General features: G+C 43.4%; 1 protein-coding gene across 1 annotated transcript in view; it reads right to left on the bottom strand.

The window, feature by feature from the left end:
• LOC124708999 (myrosinase 1-like) overlaps positions 1 to 12313 on the bottom strand; it is a 131000-nt gene that overhangs the window by 70349 nt on the left and 48338 nt on the right. The window contains exon 5 of the mRNA XM_047240632.1: positions 4798 to 4987. Within this exon, the coding sequence (XP_047096588.1) occupies positions 4798 to 4987 (190 nt within the window). The remainder of the gene's footprint in view (positions 1 to 4797; positions 4988 to 12313) is intronic.

The following is a 12313-nucleotide window of genomic DNA, read 5'->3' as shown; positions in this document are numbered from 1 at the left end:
GATCTGGATAAACTGAAAGAACCAGAGGTTGTACAGAGTTTCATGGAGAGCATAAGGGAACAACTGACAGGAATGGGGGAAAGAAGAAGAATGGATAGCTCTGAGGGATGAAGTAGTGAAGGCAGCAGAGGATCAAGTAGGTAAAAAGACGAGGGCTAGTAGAAATCCTTGGGTAACAGAAGAAATATTGAATTTAATTGATGAAAGGAGAAAATATAAAAAATGAAGAAGGCAAAAGGGAATACAAACCTCTCAAAAATGAGATCGACAGGAAGTGCAAAATGGCTAAGCAGAGATGGCTAGAGGACAAATGTAATGATGTAGAGGCTTATCTCACTAGGGGTAAGATAGATACTGCCTAAAGGAAAATTAAAGAGACCTTTGGAGAAAAGAGAACCACTTGTATGAATATCAAGAGCTCAGATGGAAACCCAGTTCTAAGCAAAGAAGGGAAAGCAGAAAGGTGGAAGGAGTATATAGAGGGCGATATACTTGAGGACAATGTTATGGAAATGGAAGAGGATGTAGATGAAGATGAAATGGGAGATACGATACTGCGTGAAGAGTTTGACAGAGCACTGAAAGACAGTCGAAACAAGGCCCCGGGAGTAGACAACATTCCATTAGAACTACTGACAGCCTTGGGAGAGCCAGTCCTGACAAAACTGTACCATCTGGTGGGCAAGATGTATGAGACAGGCGAAATACCCTAAGACTTCAAGAAGAATATAATAATTCCAGTCCCAAAGAAAACAGGTGTTGACAGATGTGAAAATTACCGAACTATCAGTTTAATATGTCACGGCGGGAAAATACTAATGCGAATTCTTTACAGACGAATGGAAAAAATTGTAGAAGCCGACCTCGGGAAAGGTCAGTTTGGATTCCGTAGAAATATTGGAGCTCGTGAGGCAATACTGACCCTACGACTTATCTTAGAAGAAAGATTAAGGAAAGGCAAACCTACGTTTCTAGCATTTGTAGACATACAGAAAGCTTTTGAAAATGTTGACTGGAGTACTCTCTTTCAAATTCTGAAGGTGGCAGGAGTAAAATACAGGGAGCGAAAGGCTTTTTACAATTTGTACAGAAAGCAGATGGCGGTTATAAGAGCCGAGGGACATGAAAGGGAAGCAGTGGTTGGGAAGGGAGTGAGACAGGGTTGTAGCCTCTCCCAGATGTTATTCAATCTGTATATTGAGCAAGCAGTAAAGGAAACAAAAGAAAAATTCGGAGTAGGTATTAAAATCCATGGAGAAGAAATAAAAACTTTGAGGTTCGCCGATGACATTGCAATTCTGTCAGAGACAGCAAAGGACTTGGAAGAGCAGTCGAACGGAATGGACAGTGTCTTGAAAGGAGGATATAAGATGAACATCAACAAAATCAAAACGAGGATAATGGAATGCAATCGAGTTAGCTCGGGTGATGCTGAGGGAATTAAATTAGGAAATGAAACACTTAAAGTAGGAAAGGAGTTTTGCTATTTGGGGAGCAAAATAACTGATGATGGTCGAAGTAGAGAGGATATTAAATGTAGACTGGCAATGGCAAGGAAAGCATTTCAGAAGAAGAGAAATTTGTTAACATCGAGTATAGATTTAAGTGTCAGGAAGTCGTTTCTGAAAGTATTTGTGTGGAGTGTAGCTATGTATGGAAGTGAAACATGGACGATAAATAGTTTGGACGAGAAGAGAATAGAAGCTTTCGAAATGTGGTGGTACAGGAGAATGCTGAAGATTAGATGGGTAGATCACATAACTAATGAAGCATTGAATAGGATTGGGGAGAAGTGGAGTTTGTGGCACAACTAATGAAGTATTGAATAGAATTGGGGGAAGAGGAGTTTGTGGCACAACTTGACTAGAAAAGAGGATCGGTTGATAGGACATGTTCTGAGGCATCAAGGGATCACCGATTTAGTATTGGATGGCAGCGTGGAGGGTAAAAATCGTAGAGGGAGACCAAGAGATGAATACACTAAGCAGATTCAGAAGAATGTAAGTTGCAGTAGGTACTGGGGGATGAAGTTTGCACAAGATATAGTTGCATGGAGTGTTGCATCAAACCAATCTCAGGACTGAAGACCACAACAACAACAACAACAACAGTATTGCCTATACGTTAACAGGGATACGCAGCAGTTTGGGTAGTTCTACTGATGAAGAGTTGGCCGCTGCAACTCGTGGGTTCAATGAATGCAATGGAAATGATCCAGGATGAAGCTGTGCTGGGATATTCCCATAGTTAGGCATCCACGTCAAGCACTCTTGCGTCTGTACGTATGAGTCTTAGCTGAGTTTTGGTGATTGCATTTGACCACAGGCTTTTTCGCTGTCGCGAATGTATTTCCACAGAAACAAAGGTATCTGATTGTATAAATTAAAGATGGATGGAGAGAAAGGAAAGTAACTATTGATGTCATCTGCATCGGGACTTTATGTAGAATTAGCGGCGACGAGCGAAAATGTGTGCCGGCCGGTCTGCTTATTAGGCATTTGCGTTAACCACTGCGCCATCCGGACACAGTGTTTATCGCAAATGCAATTTTAGATTCCCGCCTGAGGTTGAATGATGTTGTGCATCCGCACTAAAGACTGTGATTCATTGCCCATCGAGGCGAATTAGTCATATAATTCCTTCAATTTACCTAATCAGTTTGCATAATCAGTTACATAATTGATTCGCCTCGATGGGCAATGAATCTACAACCTTCAATGCGGATTCACAATGTCGTCAGCCTCAAGCAGGAATCTACGAGGATCACTCCAAAAGAAATGCACACTATTTTTGTAAAATGCAGTTTTCATTCTGCATGTGTGAAAGATTTACAGTGTGTAGATACATCCTTCCTGCTTGTTTTCAACCTGTTCCCATGAGTGGCGCCGTCACAGCATATCATCAACATGTCTGCTACACTTGACGTTCGTCCGAAGCAACGTGCTGTCATAGAATTCCTGGGCTGTGGAAATGAGACAGTGGGAAACATCCACAAGAGGTCGAAAAAGGTGTATGGAGATGCTCCTGTCGATCGCAGTACACTTAGTCGGTGGGCAAGCAGGTTACGTGATGAAAGCGGGCACGGCAATTTTGAGGATTGTCCTCGCAGCGGCACGCCTCGTACTGCACACACTCCAGACAATATGCAGAGAATTAACAAATTGGTGACTGCTGACAGACGCATCACAGTGAACGAATTGTCACGCTAGGTTGGGATAGGGAAAGGAAGTGTTTGCAGAATACTGAAAGTGTTGGCGTTAAAAAAGGTTTGTGCCAGGTGGGTTCCCAGGATGTTGACAGTGGCTCACAAAGAAACAAGAAAACCGGTATGCAGCGGACTTTTGGAACGGTACGAGAATGGTGGAGATGAATTTCTTGGAAGAACTGTGACAGGTGATGAAACATGGCTCCATCATTTTTCACCAGAGACGAAGAGGCAATCAATGGAGTGGCATCATACAAATTCACCCAAGAAAAAAAATTTAAAACCACACCTGCTGCTGCAAAAGTCATGGCTACGGTGTTTTTCGATTCCGAAGGACTCTTGCTTGTGGACATCATGCCAAGTCAAACTACCATAAATTCTGATGCATATGTGACGACACTGAAGAAACTTCAAGCTCGACTGAGTCGTGTTCGACCACATCGGCAAAAGCAGGATGTTTTGTTGATGCACGACAATGCACGGCCATATGTCAGTCAAAAAACCATGAAAGCTATCACAAAACTCGGATAGACAACACTAAAACACCCGCCCTACAGTGCTGACCTGGCTCCATGCGACTATCACCTCTTTGGGAAACTGAAAGACTCTCTTCGTGGAACAAGGTTTGAAAATGATGACTCCCTTGTGCACGCTGCCAAACAGTGGCTCCAACAGGTTGGTCCAGAATTTTTAACGTGCGAGTATACATGCGCTGGTTACAAGATGGCGTAAGGCAGTTGAGAGGGATGGAAATTATGTGGAGAAATGAAAATATTGTTCCTAAAGGATGTATCTACACACTGTAAGACTTTCAAACATGTAGAATAAAAGACGGATTTTTTTTTAAAATAATGTGTATTTCTTTTGGAGTGACCCTCGTAAAGTTAGCGAGCATGGATCACATGGACGGGACTGCAGATAGGTGGCATTTGGTGGCAATTTGGGTCGGCCAGGGAGCGTGCCTACATAGACTGTGCATTTGCGATAAACACTGTATCCAGATGGCGCAGTGATAAAAGCAACTGCCTAGTAATCAGGAGATCCCGCTTTCGTGTCCTGGTCCGGCACATATTTTCACTCGTCACCCCCGATTTAGCATAAAGTCCCAATGCAGCTGATATCACCAATACCTTCCCTTTTCCCCCTTCCACCTTTAATTTACAGAATATGTTTCAGAGCTACGGATTCCACAGACGCCAAAAGTTCATATAAAGATAACTGAAGTAACAAATCATTATTAGCCTATAACGAATCACATGAGACCCCAGAACCTTTGTACCAAATTACTCAGAAAATAATCGTTACCAATTTCCGAAATTTTGTCGGTGGGGATCAGACTGACCGTACGTAAGCAGCTGGACACTAGCAGAAAATAATGTATTATAATTATTTTGTTAATCTGGCGTTACGGTTTAAAATTATTGTAAGACATAATCTGCTGCTCCATATAGCACAACATTACGCTATGGAAGTAAAGCTCCCCTTCGTGTGTGTGTCGGGGTGGGGGGGGGGGGGGGGGGCGAGGGGGGCCGTGAGTGAAGCTCGCTTTAGTGACACACCGAGGTGAACTCAGAAGTGAAACAGACACTCACCGTTCTGTGTGGCTCGGTACTGCTCGTCGTACAGTCTGTAGACAAGAGCATGGGCTCTGAGGATAGTGTGACCCGTCAGGTAGTTTCCGATCCCGGAAGCGTTCTGGTTGGGTGCAGGGCCCTCCCCTATGCCACAGCTGTAGCCCCAAGCGATCACTGGCGGCTCGTTAAATGTGGTCCACCATTTCACCTGTAAGAAAAAACTGTGTTTCCATAAATGTAATCTATCTCGTCGCTGCAGTGCAGAACTCATCACCATGAATGTTATATACATCTTCATCTACGAGGAGCATTCAGTAAGTAATACAACACATTTCTTTTCTCTGTCAATTTCAGTCGAAAAAATGAGGAAGGTGTTGTGTAATATTCTCGCTTCAAGGCTTATAGTTCCGATAGCCTAGGTGGCGGCTCTATACGTTGCATTCAAAATGCCATCTGTAATGGAGGTGCGTTCCGAGCAGAGACCTGTCATTGAGCTTCTTTTGGCGGAAACTGAGAGCATCACAGATATTCACAGGCGCTTGCAGTATGTCTACGGAGACCTGGCAATGAACAACAGCACTGTGCCAGAATGAGATTTTCACTCTGCAGCGGAGTGTGCGCTGATATGAAACTTCCTGACAGATTAAAACTGTGTGCCGGACCGAGGCTCGAACTCGGGACCTTTGCCTTTCGCCGGCAAGTGCTCTGCCAACTGAGCTACCCAAGCACGACTCACGCCCCGTCCTCACAGCTTTACTTCCGCCAGTACCTCGTCTCCTACCTTCCAAACTTTACAGAAGCTCTCCTGCGAACCTTGTAAGGTCGCTGCTTGCAGTACGCTGCGTCAATCACATGGCGCGTGGTCAGAGGAACTTTCATCCGTCAGCACCGTCTACTGTGTGCATGATGCATTTCGGACACATGTTCATAAGACCTTTTTTCCTCCATTTCCAGTCAGGAATCCGCCCCTGCAATTTGTCGGTTTTATTAAAGTTCACCCTGTATTACATTAATAAGGAAGTCCCAAAATGTGATACAAACACGAAGCCGGCCGGTGTGGCCGTGCGGTCTGGGCGCTTCAGTCTGGAACCGCGTGACCGCTCCGGTCGCAGGTTCGAATCCTGCCTCGGGCATGGATGTGTGTGATGTCCTTAGGTTAGTTAGGTTTAAGTAGTTCTAAGTTCTAGGGGACTGATGACCACAGAAGTTAAGTCCCATAGTGCTCAGAGCCATTTGAACCATTTTGAACAAACACGAAGATGAATAAAATGTGTTTGCATATAGCAAAACACAGACCTACTTCTTTCCACTCCAGAACATGGCGTGCCTAACCACATGACCACAGTGAGTGCATGCAACTATTAAAAAAATATTTTTCATATTATGATCTGCTGAAGACTATTACGGCTCATGTGTCTTTAACTGCCATTTAATTATAAGAAATCAAACTAAAGTGATGCTTTGATGAATAATTTTCAAAGTACCGCTGCCTTGGAACGGCATGCTGACATTATACGCAAGTTATCATACAAAAAGCGACGAAAGCAATATGGCGTCTCCAAAGCTGTCGACTGCTGTGGCCTCGGCGTCATTTTGGCGCCACTTCAGAGTAAGCGTGGCGTGTCACAAACCACAGATATCGATGCACAGCCCCGCAACGGCGAGACGCTACTCATTCAGTAGCATGCTGTAGCTATAGCCACTCCATGGGTGAGAGTGCCATGTGGTTCACAGCGAACGTTTACTTTAAACACACAAAGAGTGTTCGAGTTCGATGCTGTCGGTTGATGTGTAGAGACACTGCTATGGTGGACTAAGATATGAAGCAGGATCGAAATCAGTTTCTGTTGTTCATTCTCAGATCTCTTACTGGAACTGTTTGCAAAGGTTCTAGTTTGTATTGCAACGTTTGCGTAGTGCATTCACAGCGGTTCCAGAATATTAACGAATATTTACCACGACTGAGCTGACAAAAGTCATGAGATACCTCCTAATATCGTGTCGGACCTCCTTTCGCCAGGCGCAGTGCAGTGTCTCGATGCGGTGTGGACTCAACAAGTTGTTGGAAGTCCCCCACAGAAATACTGGGCCATGCTGCCTCTCCAGCTTAAAACCATATCAACCAAAACCACTAAAAATAAACGCAAAATATATCTATTTAAAACAGCAGATAAAAATTCGCTTGATCCCTTCCTAAGATAGAGTGTCCATTCCTTCCAAGCTAATTGTGTAAGTGTAGACCAGATATGGCTCAAATTCAAAGATACAGTATCGACAGTATAAGTTATTATGAGACGGGGCTGATCCACCATGATACACAAAACACGTCAGAACACTGTTGCAGAAGCAACGAAAAAAGGATGCCAAATTCAGAAGAGCGCAAAATCCCCTAGACTGGCTTAGTTTCACGGAAGCTCGAAATTTAGTGCAGACTCAATGCGAGACGCTTTTAATAGTTTCCACAATGAAACATTGTCTCAAAATATGGTAGAAAACCCAAAGAGATTCTGGTCGCATGTCAAGTACACCAGCGGCAAAAAAACAGTCAATACCGTCACTGCGCGATAGCGATGGAAATGTTACCGATGATGGTGCCACGAAAGCGGAGTAACTAAATACAATTTTCCGTAATTCCTCCACGAAAGAAGACGAAGTAAATATTCCAGAATTCGAAACCAGAACAGCTGTTAGCATGAGTGACATAAAAGCAGATATCTTAGGTGTTGCGAAACAACTCAAATCACTTAAGAAAGGCAAGTCTTCCGGTCCAGATGGTATACCAATCAGGTTCCTTTCAGAGTATGCAGACACAATAGCGCCTTTCTTAGCAATCATATACAACTGCTCACTTGACGAAAGGTTTCTTCCTAAACACTGGAATGTAGCACAGGTCACACCAATATTCAAGAAAGGAAATAGGAGTAACCCATTGAATTACAGACCCATATCACTGACCTCAATTTGCAGTAGGATTTTGGAGCATATACTGTACTCAAACATTATGAATCACCTTGAAGAAAATGACTTATTGATACATAACCAACTCGAATTCAGAAAATATTGTTCCTGTGCAACACAGCTAGCTCTTTACTCCCATGAAGTAATGAGTGCTGTCGACAAGGGATCTCTAATCGATTCCATGTTCCTAGATTTCCAGAAGGCTTTTGATACCGTTCCTTACAAGCGACTATTAATCAAATTGCGTGCATATGGAGTATCGTCTCAGTTGTGTGACCGGATTCGTGATTTCCTCTCAGAGAGGTCACAGTTCGTAGAGATAGACGGTAAATCATCGAGTAGAACAGAAGTGATATCTGGCGTTCCGCAAGGTAGTGTCATAGGCCCTCTGCTGTTCCTGATTTACGTAAATGATCTAGTAGATAATCTGAGCAGCCCCCTTACATTGTTTGCAGATGATGCTGTAATTTACCGTCTAGTAATATCATCAGATGATCAATTCCAATTACAAAATGATCTAGAGAGAATTTCTGTATGGTGCGAAAAGTGGCAATTGGCACTAAACAAAGAAAAGTGCGAGGTCATTCACATAGGTACTAAAAGAAATCCGATAAATTTTGGGTATACGATAACTCGCACAAGTCTAAGGGCTATCAATTCGACTAAATACCTAGGAATTACAATTACGAGCAACTTAAATTGGAAAGACCACATAGATAATATTGTGGGGAAGTCGGAACAAAGACTGCGCTTTGTTGGCAGAACACTTAGAAGATGCGACAAACCCACTAAAGAGACAGCCTACTTTACACTTGTCCGTCATCTGCTGGAATACTGCTGCGCGGTGTGGTATCCTTACCAGGTAGGATTGACGGAGGACATCGAAAAAGTGCAAAGAAGGGCAGCCCGTTTCGTGTTATCGCGCAATGGGGGTGAGACTGTCACTGATATGATACGCGAGTTGGGGTGGCAGTCACTTAAAGGCGGTTTTCTTTGCGGCGAGGTCTGTTTACAAAATTTCAATCACCAACTTTCTCTTCCGAATGAGAAAATTTTTGTTGATGCCCACCTACGTAGGGAGAAATGATCATCATAATAAAAGAAGAGAAATCAGAGCTCGAACGGAAAGATTTAGGTGTTCCTTTTTCCCACGCGCCATTCGAGAATGGAATGGTAGAGAAGTAGTATGAAAATGGTTCGATGCCAGGAACTTAAATATGAACTGCAGAGTAACCATGTAGATGTAGGTGTAGATGTACAGCCGTCCGTAATTGTAAAAGTGTTGCCAGTGCAGGGTTCTGCGCATGAACTGACCTCTCGATTGTGTCCTATAAATGTTCGATGAGATTCCTGTCGGGTCATCTGGGTGGCCCAATAATTGTCCAAAATGTTTTTGGTACCAATCACGACCAATTGTGACCCGGTGACACCGCACACTGTCATCCACAAAATTTCCATCGTTGTTTGGGAACATGACGCCCATGAATGGCTGCAAATGGTCTCCAAGTAGCCGAACATAACCATTTCCAGTCAATCACCGGTTTCCGAAATGGGATGTCCCATGCGTCTAGCTCCATCTACTATTCCGCGTTCGAAATCTGTTAATTCTCGCCCTACTGCCTTAATCACTTCAGAAACCTTTTAACGTGAATCACCTGAGTATAAAAGACAAACCCCGCCAATGCACAGTCCTTTTATACTTTGCATACGCGACACTACCGCCATCTGTATGTGTGTATATTGTTATCCCACGACTTTTGTCATTTCAGTGTATATTAATTGAAATCACTTAGAGGTAAGAGAAATCGACTGGGTGAAGTTCCAAGGCATGCATATGGATAATCAACTGAGGTGGCTCCAGTGTGTGGATACGCTAACCAAACACCTCAGCACTGCCTGCTTTGCACTTAGAAATCTGTCTCAGGGTGTCGAAATGCAGTAAGTACTGCTAACATATTTTGTATACTTTCGCTAAATACTCTACTAGTCATTAAAATTGCTACACCAAGAAGAAATGCAGATGATAAACGGGTACTCATTGGACAAATATATTATGCTAGAACTGACATGTGATTACATTTTCACGCAATTCGGGAGCATAGATCCTGAGAAATCAGTACCCAGAACAACCACCTCTGGCCGTAATAGCGGCCTTGATACGCCTGGGCATTGAGTCAAACAGAGTTTGGATGGCGTGTACAGGTACAGCTGCACATGCAGCTTCAACACGATACCACAGTTCATCAACAGTAGTGACTGGCGTATTGTGACGAACCGGTTGCTCGGCCACCATTGACCAGACGTTTTCAATTGGTGAGAGATCTGGAGAATGCTCTGGCCAGGGCAGCAGTCGAACATTTTCTGTATCCAGAAAGGCTCGTACAGGACCTGCAAGATGCGATCGTGTATTATCCTGCTGAAATGTAGGGTTTCGCAGGGATCAAAAGAAGGCTAGAGCCACGGGTCGTAACACATCTGAAATGTAACGTCCACTGTTCAAAGTGCCGTCAATGCGAACAAGAGGTGACCGAGACGTGTAACCAATGGCACCTCATACCATCACGCCAGGTGATACGCCAGTATGGCGATGACGAATACACTCTTCCAATGTGCGTTCACCGCGATGTAGCCAAACACGGATGCGACCACCATGATGCTGTAAACAGAACCTGGATTCATCCGAAAAAACGACGTTTTGCCATTCGTGCACCCAGGTTCGTCGTTGAGTACACCATCGCAGGCGCTCCTGTCTGTGATGCAGCGTCAAGTGTAACCGCAGCCATGGTCTCCGAGCTGATAGTCCGTGCTGCTGCAAACGTCGTCGAACTGTTCGTGCAGATGGTTGTTGTCTTGCCGTTGGGATCCAGCACGGCGTTCCGTATTACCCTCCTAAACCCACCGATTCCATATTCTGCTTACAGTCATTGGATGTCGACCAACGCGGGCAGCAATGTCGCGTTACGATAAGCCGCAATCGCGATAGGCTACAATCCGACCTTTATCAAAGTCGGAAACGTGATGGTACGCATTTCTCCTCCTTACACGAGGCATCACAACAACGTTTCACCAGGCAACGCCAGTCAACTGCTGTTTGTGTATGAGAAATCGGTTGGAAACTTTCCTCATGTCAGCACGTTGTAGGTGTCGCCACCGGCGCCAACCTTGTGTGAATGCTCTGAAAGCTAATCATTTGCAAATCACAGCATCTTCTTCGTGTCGCTTAAATTTCGCGTCTGTAGCACGTCATCTTCGTGGTGTAGCAATTTTAATGGCCAGTAGTGTACAACTCCACGTCATAGTCTTCTGAGGCAGTCAGATAAGAGGAAAACAGTATCGATTGTGCAGAGGCGCGCAATAAGAATATTGTGCAAAGTCAATTGTAGAAGTATCTTCAGAGACGTAGGAGTTCTTACACCTTAGTGCCAATACTCCCTAATATTATTTCTGGTTAACAACAAGAGTGATTTTAGGATTAACATTTCAATTCACAGCGACAATACTAGATGTAAATATTACTTTCATAACGAGTATCCCTCTCTAGGGTTCTGAATAGAGTTTTATACTTTTGCTATAAAAGGATACAACAGGTTTCCGGTGGACATCGGACAGACACTGGCCATTCCTACACTTTATCAGAATATTTGGACTCAAGGATGTAAATTACGAGTAATTGAAATATTTTTATTAGACAGATTCTGACTGTGCCAGCGTGTAGACAGCTGATGGTGGTCTGTGTAGAGGTACACAAATACTTTGTCTGAAGCAGCAAAGTCGTACAGCAGAAGGTGCGCTGGCCCTTTTTTGTTTCAGAGTAGCTGTTTTATCCCTAATATACCTTTATAAGCGAATCTAAAATTAATGATCGCGATTATCGATATGAGTCTATTAGCACTAGTCATAATCTGTTATTAGTATACTTTACAGAAGTAGCCATCAGTGGCAACTCATGCCTGTAAACTTGATTCGTTCCACATCCCTAGGTGCTCTCTTTCGCGATGGGATTCACGAAATGCTATGTGTGCTTGAACCAATGAATGTGTGTATAGAATTCTTCTGTTTCTTTCCTATTGCAGTACTAAGGCATTTTTTAATATTATTTTATATAAGGTTCCCCGGTTTTGCAAAACACTTTCTTTTTCATGTGAGCCGAACACGTTTCAGCATGTCTGTGCTATCATCAACAGGTTTTCTTAATTGATATCCGTGAGATGTAAACATATTTTAAGTGATAACTAATTTACGAAAATTATGCCTAAAGAATAGATTTTGTTTAATGTAGGTTGATTGTTACAAAGAAGAAGACAGCAACCATCCACTATTAATACTGCTATTTATTTAAGTAAATAGCGCCGTAACCGGTTTCGAACCGACAAGTTCATAATCAGACGGCTGTTCACAAGATTTACAAGATGCACTTTACATAATCGTCAGTTTTCGATTTTTATTCTCCAACAGTAACGAAATATTCTTGGTGTGTTGGTGTCCTACGGTAAAAAACAGTGTTAGAAGCGGCCTATGTGAACATAATTGACCTCCAAACGATGAAATACAGAGTAAACAAATATGTGAGGTTAAG

The sequence above is a fragment of the Schistocerca piceifrons genome, chromosome 7, assembly GCF_021461385.2.
Source record: "Schistocerca piceifrons isolate TAMUIC-IGC-003096 chromosome 7, iqSchPice1.1, whole genome shotgun sequence".
Lineage (NCBI taxonomy): Eukaryota > Metazoa > Arthropoda > Insecta > Orthoptera > Acrididae > Schistocerca > Schistocerca piceifrons.
Note: the sequence above shows the minus strand (reverse complement) of the source record. Positions and strands in the feature narration are given on the sequence as shown.